The following is a 19,524-nucleotide window of genomic DNA, read 5'->3' on the forward strand; positions in this document are numbered from 1 at the left end:
GTATTGTAGTGTGTGTGATTTTTTATTTGTTAAAAAAATGTATGATAAAAGCATAATTTCAAAATAATATTAGCTCGATGCAATCCTTTACTATATAAACTATAACTGTGCAAAATTTCATTCACCTACGTTTCCCCAATTTTCGTCAAAAGGGATACAAAGTTTTTGGCTCACGTATTAATATATAGATAATAATTTGTCTTAATTTATACTAAATGTTTGTCTTTATTTTCCATTTCCCGTGACTAACGCATAAAATAGAATCCCACGGAAACCGTACATTTTCTCTCGACCAAAATTTGTCTATTAACTTTTCCTATGGTCTTCTTATTTATATCGTACCTTCCATCAACATCAACAATACCATAGTTTTGAAGCCAATGCGATGAAAACAGAGAAATGATCTAATTCTTCCTTAGTGATACAAAAGATTCAATTAAACTTAAATAATATTGATATTTCAACGGTCCTTATAAATTTTATCCAAAGAAAATATTAATGTATTCAAATTCCTCCTTATATTATTAAGTTGTACTAAAGGCTCTGTCTATTAAACTAAAAATAATATTGATGTTTCAACGAACAATCTTTATACAATCCCAAGAAAATGTGAGTGTAATTTGTGTATAAATCATCAGTGTATAAATTGAATTTTCCATGCAATTGCGAGCTGCGCCGCTGCGAGCCTGTATAATGTATTATATTGTATAACACTGTATATTCCAGATATTACGACTTTCAACTTCCACAACGGTGTGAAATCACGCGATTTCAAAATGAAATATTATGCTCTTTGTCGTGGATTGATGAAAATAACTGTAAAATGTATTTTGAGTTTCTCAGCTTTTATGTACGTTTGAGTAGTTGACATTTTTTTATTGAGGTATTTAATATTTTGTTACATCATTATAATGGGCATAGAATGACAGTGATATAAAACTAGCCGTCCCGGCAAACGTTTCTTTGCCATATATAAAGTATTTCGCCCGTATTATTTTATTGAAGTGACTAAATAAGTATGTCACTATGGCAACGGACATCGCTATCCCGTCGCACACACAATGGTCGCCGTCAGACTCGAGTTGTAATAATTTATTATTATTTATTCAACAAATGCACTTATCAATATAATAAGTACCCAGGAGCCGATTCTCAGACCCACTGAATATGAAATATGTTAAAATCAGTAAAGCCGTTTCGGAGGAGTACGCGTCCTAACATTGTGACACGAGAATTTTATATATGACGCCCGAAACTCCGTTGCACCAAAATTAATTTATCACGCAGGAACCGTTCATTTTGCGGGATAAAAACTATCCTACTGTCATTTCCCGGACCTCAAAGTATCTCCATGCCAAATTTCAGCAAAATCGGTTCTACGGTTAGAGCGTGAAGTTGCTTTCTTAAAGGTTCCCCAGCTCATTTTTGAGTATTTCCTAATTTTCTGCACAAGACTCAAACAGGTAGGACTCTACTTAGAAATGAGAAAGATATGAGAAATGTCCTTGATATAAGTGGGAACTGGGTATACAATATTATGATATAAAGTGCAGCCCGTGCCAGCGCCGAGTGCTGTCAGCTCAAGACATTGCATAACATTTATTAATTTCAACGTTAGCATTAATTAAAGTTGCGTATCACATTGATAATAAGCTTGTATTTTAATACAATATTATTATATAATATAATTATACATAGGTATCTGTACTGATCATAATGACTTTTTGGCGTGAATGAGAGACAATAGTAGCCATTTATCAATGGTTAAATTCCTACATGCTTGGTGACGTGGAAGTATAATTATAATATGAAGTCGTGATATTTTTACGAGTAAATCAGATTTGTATATAAGCTGCAGCCATATAATAATATAAAATTATACTCGCGTAAACCTTGATTAATGATTGCTGTAAGAAAATAGTAAAAAGAAAATATCGAAAGATTAGGGAACTAATTGATTCATAATATCACTTAGACTCTTTAAAATTAAACTAAACATTGAAACCTGTAATATTTGATTAAAAAAACACAGGCAAAGAACATAATATAAACTACGTAACAATCACATGCTACGAAAGACGAGAATTATAGGTCTACCAGGATCTGATGACAAATTTTGATGGCAGATTTTCAAAAAATATCCTGGATCATTGGTAATTTTTTTACATTTGCCTATTTCACACACAGAATCAGCCGATGTAAGGGAAAAAAAGGATCAAAATGTTTTATTGTAATTACCCCGGTATTGCGAGAGTCAATATCTTTTCTCACTTTTAGCCATCAGATACTGTTATACTTATTCTATTTTAATAAAAAAAACGCAATATACGGAGAACTACATAAATTACTATAATAATTAATTATAAAGCGCTAAACGCCAATGGGTTATAGGTAGAACATCTAGAGTCTACATTAGTCTTGTAATCTCTCTAATACTCAGGAGTGACTAATTGTTTAAATTTATGCAAACGGTAACAGAGATTACGAGTAAGCCCTGCTTATCCAGTTAAAAAGGATTACCTACAAAGCCAAGCGGCTTTTAGGGTTTCGTATACGAAGGGTAAAACCTTATTAATAATATATGGCAACATTTATTAACGACATTGTAATCAACTTGAACGAAATATTGTATGTAGGGAAAAACCTAAATTAAATTTCAGTTTTATTTTCAAAAAAATTCTTTACCAACATAGACATATTCGCAAAAGCTAAAAAGGTGTTTAGAAAAGAAATTAAGAATGTTTTATTGCACTGTTAGCAATTAAGCATTATATTTTTCCTAATAATATGTGAAAACATACTGGAGTATACTACTGTTTATGTTAAGTTTAGTATGTAATTTCTTTGTGATTTCTTAGTATACTTGTTTGTTTTCCTAATAAAATAAAATAAAAATATTTGCACGTCGAGATGTATCCGACAAAACGTGAGTGCGATTACACACTGTACTTATATATTATGTTCTTGCAAATAAACGTTCTTATTTTTATGGCTGTCTGTATCCGTCTATGTCTGGCACCATGCTGTATTTCAAGAACCGCAATAGACACAACTAGAATACACAGTTAAAGTTGCACTATCAGAACTTCAGAACCTCAGAACACGAAAATAAAATCTGTGATCAGAACAAATACCTAAACAAAATAAGTAAATATGAAAGTGGGCTCCCATACAAGGAACTCGTTTTTGCTCTATACTAATAACGGCAAGTACGAACTTGAAATATCCAAACCAATATTTTATATAGGAAAGTGTCTCTCTGTCTGTCTGTCTGTCTGTCTATTAGCTCTTCACGTCCCGGGAAAGAACATAAGGTATTATTTATCCCAGAAGACTGTACGGTTCTCGTGCGATACACGAATTTGGACGCAACGGAGTTGCGGAATTCATCTAGTGTGTCCATAAAGTCAGACTTTATGAATGAATGAATACGGAACCCTTCGTACGTCGGACTGACTTGCACTTGGCTATTAATCACGATAATATTTATGTAACTTAAAACTTTGTCACCGAAGTGATTATGTTTTTAATTACGATGACTCTCGACGTGAGAGCTTTTCAACTTGAATGAAATTAACATAATACAGAATCAAAAGAATTATTCCAAATGAATTTACATTCACGACACTTGCTTTCTTCCAATTAATTACTCAATGTTCAAATAGGATTAATGTATAAACAGTAAAATGATTGAATTTATTTATTACAGTTTCGTACCTATATTATAAATTAAAAATGTATGTGTGTCTTGCTCAACGTCTTGTTATTATACGGTAAAATGTATTTTTTATTCCGGAAAGACATAGGTACTGACCATAAAGTTAATATACCTAGCGGAATAGAGAAACAAAGGCCTGAGCAAGAGAGATGTCACTATCAGTAGCACTGCGTGGTAAAAAGAGACGTGTGATACATGACAGCAGCACTCTTTTTTGACCCTTATTCCCTATTAAAAGGCCGGCAACGCACCTGCAGCTCTTCTGATGCTGCGAGTATCCATGGGCCACGGAAGTTGCTTTCCATAAGGTGAACCGTTTGCTCGTTTGCCCCCTTATATCATTAAAAAAAAAAGTGTATACGTACACATACTTTTCACACAGATGAAAACCAATTTCGGTTTCGTTTGACAGCTCGAGATTGTTGCTCTATTCCGCTAGGTATAATATTAACTTTATGGTATTGACATTGCGCTCAACGGGTAAACGAACTTCTGCGAGCTGATTCACGATTTAAGTTCGACACGGACTCGGAAACTTTACGTGCGATCATTGGTCAATGCTTAGCGCGTCGATCGTTGATTGGATGTCGCGCGGTGAAGTTTCCGAATCGAACGCATTGTGATTTGTGATTTGTGAATCAGCCCTCTGGGCTAACAAAATTGCGGCAAATATCATATTCTAGTGTTCAGATAATTATGCAGCTGGCTATATTATAATAATTGAAAGTATTTACCAAAGAAAAGTGACCAAAAATCAAACAGAATACAAGACAACAAATCTTTATCATTTATTAATTATTGTTATCAACGCACTTTTCTGGAACCGTGGATTCCCCTAGTCCCATAAGTAATATCTGTTTATTGTGCATCTCTAGGGGGTTAGACGAATCAAAGTTTAACGGCACGTCTGCCCCAAACAATAATTTGGGGGTTAAAGTGGTATACGTTCCTACTTCCTTATCCATTGGCTATACAGATATTATCGAGACGATTTAATTATTTGTTTTTTTGCAATCAATTTTCTTGTTTGTTTATTTAAACGAGCCGTTTCAACGAAGTGGACGAATTTCAGCCCAAAGTCAAAGTCAATTTTTTTTATTCAGAATAAGTTTTTTTCAAACACTTTCTGAACGTTGATGCTACTGGGGCTTACCAGTAGCCTAAAAGATGTTATAATATACCAAGGGAAAGTACCAGGGTATTTTGTTGCAAACAAATACGAGTATGTATACGGTTTCTGTAGAATTACTTGCGCTTTCAATACGGGCAACGTTTAGTAAAACAATTTTTTTACTACAGTAGATATAGTTTTTACGATAAAGTTTAAGATGGTAATAACTTTTAATTAATATTCACCAGGTGATGCAAACTTTATTTTTTTACATTTTATACAAGGTGTTACGAAACATAGTGATAGTACTCTAGGGTAGTATGAGTCCCCTTTAAAGAGTTCACTGTGTAAGTAGTGCCAGCTCTTAAAGAGCAACTTTTTTATAAACTATTGTAGAGAAAATTCATGACACTGGCCCATACAAATGACTAAAAAGTTCTCCTGACTTATAAAATTACAAGTCAGGTGCGCTCAACCTTTGGATTGGCAGTAATTCCAAGTTCATGCGATTTCGGTAATGTTGTAGGACAATAAAATATTAACGACCGTACCACGCTACGTTCCCGCGTATGGCTTTTACGATATTGAATTTCGTGTTTGATCCGCGTCTTACACAAAACATGTTTTATTGCAATTTATCATTTATCCTAGAGAGGTTCATAAAAGAGAACTACATATATCGATAGTAATAAATAATTATGCATATTAAGCCCGCTGTACACATTAAACCAACATTGGGCCAGCGCACAGAAATAAATCTTAATTTATTTCTGTGGGCCAGCGCATTGAGCCAACGTGTAGAGTATGAAATACACGTTGGCCCAATGTGTAGGACCGGCTAAAAGTGTATTTAAACGTGTCCTAAAAATAAATTATTGATTTTTTTTTACAATGTTGATATCAAATATTATTTAAAAATCTATGAAAATTATTAATAAAAATATAAAAGTGTTCAAATGTGCTTAAGAACACTTTTTCACTTAAAGATACACCCAATTCTGAGTTCCAAAAAACATGTGAAATAGGTAAAGAGCACTTACCACTCGTAGGTACACTTCATCAGACTTAGAACGGCAATTTTCTACTTTACTACTTAGCAATACGGTTCACTAGCACTGCAGGTTTATACAGTCGCGAGCAGTCTGGAGCACGTATAACTGGCAATCAGTGTCAAGGGACTGACATCTTGATAGCGAACTATTTGTCACTGTACTCGACTGTACTGCTGTGACACTGTTGGAGGCGTTTTGCGTTATGAATGTATAACAGAAGCTGACTGTGTTAAGAGTGTTACTTTCCTTCTAGCTGAATACCATAAAGGATAAGGTTTTATCTATAGATTCTGGGTTATCCGGATAAGTTTTTGTATACAGTTCAAGTGCCTAATATTGACACTAGAAGTACTAACATTATTTTATCTTATTTAAGCATTCCTTTACTATCCACATATTCTGATAAACCATAGTACTTTCCAGACTCTTAACAAAATTATTACGCTGATTGTACTTGTTAATAATGCTATTTTAAACATAATAATATTAATAATCTGCTTTCCACATTTTTAACGTTTTCTCGAAAAATATTTTACTGTTACAATCCGGGGAGCTTTGCCCGAAAATAATAAATTAATTTAATATTATTCACGGTATGCTCTACTAAATTAGTTATTGGGCTTACCCAAAAAAAGGTTGATAACCCCTGTTCGTGAGGCTATTACGCCATGCTATTACGATCATGCTCGAGCCTAAGGGCTTAAAAAATTTAAATAAAAGCCAAAAGTAGCTACTATTCACTTTTGGTATATCGGTGCGTCGTTGACGTTGTTATGCGGTCGTGATATCTATATATTAATACGTGAGAGAAAAATTTTGTAACCCTTTTTACGAAAAATGGGCAAACGTAGGTGCATGAAATTTCGCATAGTTATAGTTTATATGGTGAAGGAGTACATCGAGCTAATATTATTTTAAAATGATGCTTTTATCAAATATATTTTTAACAAATAAAACGTTACACACACTACGACACTACTACTAGAAAAATTACAGATTTTTGAGTGACAAGCCTATACATACGAATTATACTCTTTTATTTGTGGTTGAAGTCTGTTGACAACAAGCTGACAAATTGAAAATGGATTATTGTTTTTTTTTATAATTTATAACTCAGCTGAGTCCCAGAGACGAGAATAGAAAAAAACTATGGTGAAGTCAATATTTTTTACAAAATAAAGGTAGTAGTCCTAATGTCGTTGCAAGTAAGGTCGATTTTCGACCATTGGGCGATCTCTAGTTATATTTATTCTTTATGTACAATTTTCTAAAACTACCTTAAAATATACCAAACATTAATAGAGTACATAGGTGTGTTTATCTCTAGAAGAGATCTCTGCCAGCAGACCTACAAGACATTGTGAAAAATAGAGCATTTGTAGATACTACACAAAAGAATAATGAAAACTTAATAAAACTAAACATGCACTAAAATCTAATTAGTATACAAGATGAAAGGATGACTAACATAAAGAGAATAATAATAATTATTGGCATTAAATATTATATTAAAGTACATTATACTTACATACTTACATTAAATATTCACTAAAATATTATATTAATACATACTAATAGAAAATATACTATAATATATAATATAGATATAACATTAATAAATAAACCTACATATACTAATAATGATACAATTAGATGTTCAAAGTTGACATAAAGTGACTCTTCAATCTTGTTTTGAAGGACTGTTGGGCTCTGCTGAATGTCTTCAGGCAGAGCATTCCACAACTGGGCAGCTCTAACTGTAAATGAGTTTTCATAAAAAGTTGTGTTGTACCACGGAGTGTCTAATACCTTCCTATATAAGAGAAGCGCTCAAATAGATACGAGGGAGAAGATGAGAGTTTGAGTATTTTAAATAGTAATATTAAAACATGCATATCTCGCCGCAGGCGAATAGGAAGCCATTGCAATTTGCTACGAAACTCGGGTGTATGGTCGAATTTGCGCAATCCATATATAAATCGAATGCACGAGTTTTGTAGCCGTTCGAGTTTGCTGAGAAGCTCTTCAGTTACATCTAAATAACATACGTCAGCGTAATCTAAAAGAGGAAGAAGTAAAGATTGTGCCAAAAGCACTTTTGCAGGGATGGGAAGAAAATTTTGCAGCCTCTTCAGCGCATGCAATGAGTGGTGAAGTTTCTTGCTTACTTCGTTAATATGTGGTGACCAGGAAAAGTGGCAGTCAAAAACTATTATAAGTAACCTTCGTTAGAGATTTAAAATCAATCCTCGTACGCAGCTGCCTACTGCCAATTAAAAGGGCTCGCAATTCCTATGTAGATATTTATTGCATCCAAAAATATGTAAAATAGTCTGCACTATTGTCTTTCATTGAATGGAAATAATGAAATGAGATCAGAAACATTTTGCTTTCTAACAACGCTGTCGATAACTTTTACTATCAAACGCAATTTGATATACAGGTTCAGGAGGCTTGACCAACACGTTTTCTTAATCTCTCTTATCTTCTTATCTTCTTATCCTTTAGGCTGGCCGCATACTCACGTTTTCCGTATTCGAAAATCCGAATGTATGAACTGCTCCGAGAAAAATATGGTGCGGCTGTGCCTTTGCTAAAAAGCTTGACTGGGGCTTTTCCCCCAGACAAAGGAAACATGTTGGCTTACCACCAGGCTACACTTGTAATTTCAAGCTATAAAGCTGTGTATTGTTGCAGGACAAGCACTACCTGTGCATCATGGCGTCAGACTCCCCCGACCAGAACCTCACGCAGTACTTCAGCCTGTGCAACGACTTCATCCACGCCGCGCGCCTGAGGGACGGCAACGTGCTCATACACTGGTCAGTACAGCAGCTGATGATGATGAATTATGGCCAGAAACTCTATCGGTCATGTGTCATGTCAGCTCTGCAACAAAAAAGAGTAGACTGAATTCGGCCCGTGTGTTTGTATGATAATATTATGATGTCATGAAGACAGACAGACCCATTAAAGTTAATAATAATGATTGTTAGAAAGGGGAGTAACATTTTCTTTGTAAATAAAGCGAAAGACAGTACAAAACTTTAATTCGACGATAGATATTATATAGACGATGTCTAAAGTTAGATCACATTGTCATTATTTATAGCGACATTTGGATTATCTCAGTTTTTGTTTTAAATATTATGTACGACAACCAATATTTTACCATACATTTCCGAAACAAAGTCATAATAATTATATTATCTGTTTCAACAATTTCATAATAACAAGCGCACGTGAATATAAAATTTAAATGAATGAACTCACACGATAATTAATTGCTCTCACTAATTTGCTATAAATAGCCTGAATTATATTATAATTTGTATTGTAACAGCTACAAACTTTTTAGCTTCGCTGTATTTATTGTCTATTTAGAAAAGGCGGCAGTTGGCGTCGAATGACATGAAGCGGCGGCAGACGACGCGCAGTACACTATTTTTATACTGGTTTCTATGTAGTTCTATGAAAAGTGTCGCTAGCTTCGTGTCCCTAGCTGCAGAGGGTATTTCATAGAAATACATAGAAACCAGTAGTGTCGCGACGACATGTCGACTGCTGCTGCTTCATGTAGCCGGCTTCCAACTTGTACCTTTAAACGTCAGTTCTATGGAATTGAAATATCACGCCTTCAAGAGGGCGAATAAAGCAAAAAATTAAATATCCTTCTTACTTACTTACGCCTCATCTTTCACATACTAGGTGAAACAAAAAAAAACGATGCGGAATCAGCGCACATATTAAAAATCCGCTAGTACAGTCCCTCGGTAGTAGAATTTTATCTTATTTATTAAAACCTTGACCTTGAATGCACCGTTTTAGAAAGAAATGAAATACATTCGTAAAAGAAATGAAAAACAATGTATTCGTAATATTTGACGAATGTAAGTTATTTTATCTCTCGAGAAAAAAATTAAGATATCGTGTTTTCGCTAGTACGGATCCTCACAAATATAATGTAGTATATAATGTTACATTACAAGGGAATGCGCGATGAGGGAGCACCTTTATACAAAATATTTTCGTAGAGGCGTAGACGTCTACGGCGTAGCAATTATGTTGATAAGGTTCTATGTTTCAAAAATGAAATAATTGTTAGCTTATTATTAAGTATAAAAATGAATTAATAAAATCATCCATTTTGCTTTAGTCGCCCCTTAAGAATTAACCGAAGTAACTCAGGTTTCTTGTTTGTGGGTTCTGAAACTATTTTGATTAGGAAAGAATAAGGCTTTCCTTATATTATAAGATGCTACTGGAGCAAACAAACATTGTACCTTCTCATATAAAACCTACTACATATGCATAATAAGGAAGTAATGAAAAACGTCAGGTAGGAATTTTGTTTGCCTTGGAAATGCGCCAAAAAGTGTTCAGGTAACTTCAGGCCCTCGGGCATTGAATTGCTGATGCAACCCTGAAGTCTGCTTGCATAACAAACACGACAGCATACACGGCCTTATTACATTTTGATGACTTAAGCCGCTGTGGCCCGTAAGTCATTAAAACACTCATTACCTACGACTGAATAATTGTCATGAGGCAGTGTATGAATCATGATGCCTTTATTAAATGCTCAAGCGCTTCGGCTTTTTATTCTGGTGATATTTTCAATTTGACATTATATATTGTACGGACTGAATGACGAAGGTCCGCTTCTGCCTATACTGTACTCGGCGAAACATGGCGGTAGCGGTCATTGACTCCCAGTCAATAACTTGTCATTTTCTATATAAACCGCGATTGACAATGAAGTGTCAGATGTTGTCAATCGCGGCTTTGTATAGAAAATGACAAGTTTTTGACAGTTAAAAAAGTTCACAGACTACATCTACTTACCAAGTTTCAATAGTATAGCTCTTATAATTTCGGACAAAAGTGGCTGTGACATACGGACGGACTGACAGACAGACAGACAGACAGACAGACATGACGGATCTATAAGGGTTCCGTTTTTTGCCATTTGGCTACGGAACCCTAAAAAGCTAAACCTTGACTACAATTAAAACCCTTCACCTGTAATTTCGCCCTTTCGTCTATCAGTCTCGATGAGTGTCGATAATTAAGGGCTTTCAAACGGTTTTCAATACCAGCCCTAATTCCTGTATTCGTATTACTAGAAATCAATACTGACTACCGAGTTTGAATAAAAAAAAAAAACACTAATTAACAATGTCACTAAGGTAAGATCGATAGACGCCGTCAACAGGCTGAGACTAAAGGCCCCTGTCCATAGACCTAGACCATGATAGACAACGATGATTGCCAAATGCCAAGATGTTTGCGAAGCTGTGTATAGCATATACCATTACCAGAGTAGCCATTACATCGTAGAAATTGATTCATAGGCAGTGGACGGACGTACGTCATTTGGTCGGATCATGTCTATTCAATATTAATTGTAGTCTGTCGGCTGGTTTTGACATAACGATACCAAATTACGTACGTCCGCCATGTAGTTAAGTATGCACCTCTATATAATATGTTCCTAATCGTTCCAAAATGGCGAAACCGCAAAACATTCGGTACGGTAATTAAGATAGCTTCGCAATCATGGTCAAAATTTTGGCGCAACGGGGCTTTGAAATTATACAACGTACATCCATACTTAATATTATTATAAATGTCAAAGTGTGTCTGTCTATCTGTTACCTCTTCCCGCCCAAACCGCTGAACCGGTTTTGCTGAAATTTGGTATGGAGATACTTTAAGTCCCGCGAAATATAAAAGTTGATGTGCAATTTTTTTTTAAATAAAATGAGACGACAAACGAGCAAACAGGTCACCTGATGGAAAGCAACTACCGTCGCCCATGGACACTCACGACATTAGAAGAGCAGCCAAGAGCTGCTAGCGATAAACGAATTTTGGTGCAACGGTGTTGCGGTAGACATTTAGTACATTTTAAAATTGCTTTCGAATTTGAGCTTCAAAGTAAGTATTTACATAAGAATTGAACATACGAGCTCAGCGCGAGGCTAGCGAGATCCGACGGAAGTGATGAAAACATTTGTATTTTATGTGAAGAGGGAAATACGTTTGCGTGCGAAAGCAAATAGAAAAGGAAAGCTTAGACACGAGGTTAGACGTAAATGAAATTAAAAAGTGAGAGTATCTAATAACTTTTTAATAAAGTTGCCTATCAAACTTTGGGACTTGGGAGTTACGAAGTCAAGGGCAAAAATTGAAACGTGTTTGAAACCTTGAGTCATTTTCCGCACGGGATTCGTACATTTTCGGTGGTAGAAACTATTTCATCATACACATCAAAATCGGTTCAGTAGCAATAAGAGTTGAAAAGTTAACAAGATATACAACAGACACTATCACGCTTTTACTATTGGTATAATAACGCGCAAACATTCTTTCATGAATGTTCAGAATTCTGTTTCTTTTATTTTATCTCTACAGTATTACCAGAGTTTCAGTAAGTTATATTAAAGTTCCTGAAAGAAAAGTGTACCTAAGACGCCTGGGGAATTATTAACAAGTTTGTTTTGATGTATTCCACTATTTATTTGTGGTTTAGATGAGCATTACTTCATGTTCCAAATGCTATAACTTTTGTTTCACTTGGTAACAATTGTATAATTGTCTAAATAATAAGAGAAAAAATGTCGCTGGATATATTTATTTTGCCTAAAATGTATACCTATTAAGTAAACTATAAGACGAGATGGACAATGCTTATGTTTTGAATAATAATATCCACAAATACGCTATTTTTTCTTTACAAGAACATTAATTCTTATATTATAATACACATTTTATCTGTATTCAACAAGATTCTTTAGTATTGTTAGAAAGCAAAAGTAAAGATTAAGTTCTGAATGTGCGAGCTATTTTTATAGTAAGTTTATTCAGAACACGTATTCAAATATTTTACACAATGGCAAATCTGAACACCCGAATTTTGTCTCCCCCACCCCCCTCTCCGCCTACAGCTCCTGTGACGTCACAGCCGGGAGAATAATATTATAGTGTCGTCTTTATGTCGAATAAACTTCATTCAGATTCTTTCCGTTGTATACTTTTATTAGACATTTAGGAATGCGACTGACTTGATTGTCTGTTATGATAAGAAATTTTATAAATATCATTACTAGCGTCGATATGAGCTAATGTGAAAAAATGTGAAATGATATAATATGAGTTAATTTCCAAAATTAACTTAAATATAACAATTGTATGTCCAGTTTCTGAGTTTTTTTCAGTCTAGATATTCACTAGATATCGATTTTGATTAGAAAAAAAAAACAATTAAAAGACGCTATTGAAAAGATAAATCACTTTCCAAAAAGTAAAAACCTCAAAAAACGGGCATTTAACCCTCTTTTAGGCAGCCCTATTTAATACTAGAGTCCCGAACTGAGCCTGTAGTCAAAAGCTTTAAAAAAAAGTATGTCAAAGTTGAAATAAAAATGTATAACGTTGTATTTGAAAAAGAGCCTGAAAATCGACAATCATGGCCTATTTGTGATGTTAATTTCCCATTTAAGGGTTCCGTACCCGAAGGGTAAAAACGAGACCCTACTACTAAGACTTCAAATATGTCTGTCCGTCTATCCCCAGGCTGTATCCCAAGAACCGCTATAGATGGACTTCTCAAATTTTCACAGATTGTGTACCTATATTTTTTGCCGCTATAATGACAAATACTAAAAATAAAATAAACTAAATATAAAATGATTAAGGGAGTGTCCATACACTCCCTTAATTATCTCCTCCCTCCCATGAGCCCCATACAAAAAAACACAATTTTTCCCTATTTTTCTTTATAACGGTACGGAGCCCTTCGTGCGCGAGTCCAACTCGCACTTGGCCGATTTTTTTAGCTTCGTCATTGCCATTATGTAAGCTGGCTTATGTAAATACTTTAGATAACGTGAACGCAAAATAACATTGAAAACTCATCGAAAGTTAAATGGAATGAAAACAGCCCAAAGTTAATCTACTTGTAGGATTAATTGTGGGCGTTCGACCGAATGACTTTTGTTTTGCCGAGTGATATAATCGTAGGAAGGAAAAACGGAACCCTTATAGATTCGTCATGTCTGTCTGTCTGTCTGTATGTCCGTCCGTCCGTCTGTCACAGCCATTTTTCTCCGTTACTTTAAGAGCTATTTTATTGAAACTTGGTAAGTAGATGTAGTCTGTGAACGGCATTAAGATTTTGATACAAAAATTGAAAAATTATTAAAAATTTTAGGAACAACCGAAACAAGTTTTTTTTTTCATCTAACCTATGCGTGTGGGGCATTTGTGGATAGGTCTTTAAAATCATATTGAGGTTTCCAATATCATTTTTTTCTAAACTTATTCAGGTTTGCGAGAGAGAATCTTCCAAAGTGGTAAAATGTGTATCCCCTCCCCCCCCCCCTAACTTCTAAAGTGGGGGCATGAAGCTTAAAAAAATTATACGTAATGTACATCAGTACATTACTATAAAAACTACCAACGATAATAGGTTTGAACGAGATCTAGCTAGTAGCTTTTTTATACGTCATAAATGGTAAACCTTAATTTAACTTTCATTAAATCAACTGAAATACAAAAGTAAATAAAAAGCATTTTAATTTCATAAAAATTAACCTTATTGCTGCTGCGGAACCCTTCATGGGCGAGTCCATCTCGCACTAGGCCGATTTTTTAAGTACCTTCATCAAAGTAGTTTTAGCGGCTTCATGCTTTGTGACGGGGTAACAGACAGAAATACTTACATACAATAGCAATAATTCCAATATGTATTATTGTATAGGAAGTAGATATAGATTTTCCAAAGTAATATATTTTCAGCACTAACTTTTTCCACTTTAATTGAATTCTTTATGTTCGTATACGACAAAGCTCAAAGTCAATAAGTCAAAGCCAATTATTTCGTTAAGGACGATTGCAAATTAAGTTAATTTGCGATTTAAATGTAAAGCAATTGCACCACTGCGCCAATCGATCGGTTAAAACTTATGACTTTTTCAATTTGTAAATGATCATGGGCCCGAATCGCGACGTACACGAGCCTGGGAATCGATTATTATCGAATAGCAACAGAATTAGGCTGAAGTTATGCTTGGTGAACAAGTTAAGGCAAAGAAGAGATAGGAAACTTATTGTTTTAGGACATAAAGAAATTATATATTGTAATATTCCTTAACAACTTACAAAGACAAAATCGCAAGAACGCTTTTTAATAGTTTTAAATTTATTTTATTTTGGTAGGTTTAGTAGGTTTCAAGTAAATAATTACAACATGTTAGTAAGATTTAATTTCCAGAGAAACAAATAAAACGCACTATCCCATTACTACGTCCGTGAAATAAGATACATTGGCCATGTTGTTAATAACCATTACCAGCGAACTACGAAGAGTTCATTTCACTCTTCGACCTAAATAAACAACGTGTATCTTATTACTTTTGCTCTACTAGTGAAACTGTAGAGAAACTATTATTATAAGTCACATAGCTAAATAGCAACATAGTATAAAAACTGAACAGGCTATTGCTGCACTCAGAGTCGAATATTAATGACTTAAGTGTAATTAAATGAAGACTTTGTCATTTACATTATAATCTCTGAAACTCTTCATTAAATTGAAATGGAATGAAATGGTCCAAACCGCCGAACCGATTTTGCTGAAATTTGGTATAGGGATAGTTTGAGTCCAGAGAAAGGACATAGGATACTTTTTATCCGAAAAATGTACGGCTCCCGCACAATAAACGAATTTTACAATTAAAAATATTGCTTCATATAAAATTTATTGGCTAATAAGCAACATGCAGACGCACTTATCGGATTTATATTAATACCTAACGAGGGGCTGGCAGTCTATATCAAGCTATGGCCGCTATGCACCTTGACCCACTCGTGTGTGCTCATCCGAGGCCAGCCAACTGGAAACCTTCTTCACTTGACGCTCGGCTCCTGTGACTTATCCTTCAGGCTATAATAAAACTAGTAGCGCGTTTTATTAACAATATTATCATCTGTTAACAGCAATACAACACAAGAGATATAACTACACTATTAACGTCGTAGGTACATATTGTTCCAAGTGATTGGTTACTTAATCTATATATTAATACGCAAGCGAAAAACTTTGTATCCCTTTTGACAAAAAATGCGGAAACGTAGGTGAATGAAATTTTGCACAGTTATAGTTTATATGGTGAAGGAGTGCATCGAGCTAATATTATTTTGAAATTATGCTTTTGTCATAAAAAATTTAACTAATAAAACTTAACAAATAAGTTGAGAATGGCGAAATATAGAGATAAGGGTCATAAAAATACGTGCGATAGCTCATTAGATTCGGGAAGACGTCTAGAAAAATGTATCGGAAGCACATAAAAAATTGGAAAAGTTATAAACATATTAGGTTGCCAAAAAAAAGGTATTACGTTTTTTGTTAAGAACTCCGAAACTATTAACATTTAAGAAGTTTAAAAAAAGAGTTAAAGAGGAGGAAATTTCTATAAGAAAACTCCCAACTCCCGGAATTCTATCTCTATTATTTATAATTCTAATTTAACGCTGACAGTAAGCCTCAGCGCGGCATTTTTAGGTAGCGCGCGCGGCTTCAAAACCGAGCACGTCACACTGATTTTTTTTAAAGGTATTAGATATTAATTTAAAAATTTCAAAAACTCATGGTGTATTCCGAACACTTAAAAGAATTTGCTTCCGTTGGAAATTTAAATTCAAGTTAATTTTTCAACAAATTAGACAAATGTTAACTAACGAAATTTTTTCGTACTTCCGTCCTCATTGTACTGTAAATAAAATCTTGAATAATTTTCGTGAAAATTTTTCACTTCGTGGAGCCCTTGATATACACATACTTAACAAGAACACGCCATAAAAGTTAAAAAAAATTAATACTTTGTTTATAATAATTTTTTAACTTGAACAAAAAACTAGAAATCCAAGTTATATTGTCAAAAAAAATTTTGTTTCATTTATTATCACGTTATTGTTTTCATATCAATGAAGGACATGTATTAACTAAAAAAAAATTTTTTTCCGCTATTTGCTAATAAAAAAATTTTTTTTTCTTACTTTCATTCTCTTGAAAATATTATGATTTTTAGAAACAATTTTTTTTCTTAATAACAATATTTTATTGTTTATAATCGTTTTTTGAATTTTTCAATTGTTTAAATTATTAGTTTAGAAAAAAATTTCCTCTTAAAAATCATGATTGGTCGTCCTCAATATGGTTACAAAAACAAAAAAAAAATTATCAACAATTTCATTGTTTATTAACTTAACAATTTGTTTAAAAAAATCTGAACTGTTTTATATTCTTTTTCTGAATCTCCTAAAAAATACAAAAACAACGATGTACAACAAAGTCCAGAAAATTTATTATTGCACCTTTTCAAAAAAAAAAATCTGCACTTTGTTGTACATCGTTGTTTTTGTATTTTTAGGAGTTTCAGAAAAAGTATATAAAAAAGTTCAGATTTTTTTTGCTTACGTCATAATATCTACCTGCATGCAAAATTTCAGCCCGATCCGTCCAGTGGTTTGTGCTTTGCGTTGATAGGTCACCATATCAGTCAGTCACCTTTGAGTTTTATATATAAAGATTAGACAATGCTTACACGGCCAGTCTTAGATCAGCTGCTGAGGCCCAGAGTTGAAAAAAAAAATGATACAGTATATTTTTTTACAAATTAAACGTAGTAGTCCTAATGTTGTTGAAACTAAGGTCGAATTTCGACCATTGGGCGATCTCTAGTCAACTTAATTTTACTTAATTTACTATAAGTAATGTTCATATTTTTAAAGATCGCTATTTCTGCTTTTAGGGGGCAGATATTTTGAACTTAAAATCATGCGAAATCAAAAAAGATCTGTCTCAATAAAAATCTGTACTTATCTGTACGCATCAAAATTAGTACAATACTTGAAGAGATATTATGAAATTGTGGAAATGTTCTGTAAATAGATTCGACAGCAAATAATAATTATTAAAATGACAAATAAAATTACCAAGTGAGACTCACACACACTAGACTCACAGACGAAGCGTGTACAGAGAAGCTAAAAACATGTTGTACGAGAGCCTCGCTTAAATATTAATATTATTATGTTATTAGTTGTTCATAAAATTACTACTGCTTCGCTGTCATGATAAATATAGTGGCCTTATCATACCATTGATCCAATATTGGTTCCGTTAGTATTTCCCATTTGGCTACAGAATCCTAACAAGTCTAGAAACGAACAGACAAATAAAACTATATTCTCAATAATAGCGTCCCTTTACCATAATTTTAGTACGAAACGAAATAACTGTATTTTTAATATTCATTGCGATATTACTTTTACGTAAATTGTAAGTAGAAGTAACATAATGGTTTAGGCGGGCGTGCGACTTTTAATACACACCTCGTAAAGTGCCGGCAAATATAGGTTCGGCGATTTCGGCGAACGGGGAAGGAAATATATTGAGCCGTTCAAGTTTTTATTAAAACGTTTCGGCTCCGGGGACTCGTTGGATAAAGAGAAAGTGTACTTAGACTTTAATGCGGTTTGCGCTGTGAATTGTGGTCAGAGACGTGTTTTAAAGTTCTCCAGGTTCGTACGGCAGTTTATTTTACGGTTTATATCTTTATTCTGAAGCTGATTTATTTGTTAGAATATATATTCACGTTCTGTTGTAATTTATTATAACCAAAAGTAAATATAAAGAGGATACACCAGGGGCTAGAGAAATAAAAAAAAAGTACGTGTAATATCTATAGCTGTCTCCTTTACCTCAAGCCTATACCGTAGAACGCGATAGAGACAATTGCAGAAAATCAAAGATTCGTTGTCCCCTGATTCCTTCTCCAAAACTTAACCGATTTAATTACTTTTTTCATTAAAGATTAAAGAAAGGCTTAAGCTGTGTTCCTATGTTTTATTTTTTTTTTGTAAAATCTAGCCAAATCTGTTTTTTGGATGTTTGAACACAGCGGAAAATCTGGCCGTTTTTTTGGGGTTTTGAACGTTTATATCTTATTTAATAATTAAATTATGAAAAAAAAAAAAAGAAAACATAGGGACATACGGACGACTATATCGTAGCTCGTGTTTGGAGTAATTTGCTGAAACTATAGGTCGCGCCGCAGTATTTGTCTAGTAAATAATAAAATAAAAAACGTCGTTAAAAAGATCGTACACGAAATGCGGCGCGTACGGTGCGGACGAATCTGCGAGGTTTCACATCATCTCAAACAACGAATTTTAAAATGCGGCGCGTTCAGCGCCGCGTACAGCGTAAACGGTGCTGTTAAATGTCTGATAAATGTGCGATCACCTTTAGTTAGTTACACTTTATTTAACAAAGTGTCTTCCTCTCCAGCCTGGCGGGTATGTCACGCAGCGTGACGGTGGCGGTGGCGTACATAATGAGCGTGACGCCGCTGACGTGGCGCGAGGCGCTCAAGGTAGTGCGAGCCGGCCGCGCCGTCGCCAACCCCAACCTCGGCTTCCAGCGGCAGCTGCAGGACTTCGAGACCTACAAGCTGGTGGAAGTGAGTTGAGTTGATATCCCTTGAAACTTGATTGATTCCCTGCGTTAAAATATCTTAACTTATCTTCATATACTATCAATTTTTAAAGTGGGACTACATTTTTTATTCAGG

The 19,524-nt window shown here is 34.3% G+C and overlaps 1 protein-coding gene across 2 annotated transcripts in view; it reads left to right on the forward strand.

The window, feature by feature from the left end:
* LOC121738580 (dual specificity protein phosphatase 22-like) overlaps positions 1-19,524 on the forward strand; it is a 59,645-nt gene that overhangs the window by 16,149 nt on the left and 23,972 nt on the right. For both annotated transcript variants that reach the window (XM_042130739.1, XM_042130740.1), the window contains exons 3-4: positions 8,579-8,703; positions 19,242-19,413. In XM_042130739.1, coding sequence (XP_041986673.1) covers positions 8,579-8,703; positions 19,242-19,413 — 297 coding nt within the window. The remainder of the gene's footprint in view (positions 1-8,578; positions 8,704-19,241; positions 19,414-19,524) is intronic.

This window comes from Aricia agestis, chromosome Z (assembly GCF_905147365.1).
Source record: "Aricia agestis chromosome Z, ilAriAges1.1, whole genome shotgun sequence".
NCBI classification, from domain to species: Eukaryota; Metazoa; Arthropoda; class Insecta; order Lepidoptera; family Lycaenidae; genus Aricia; species Aricia agestis.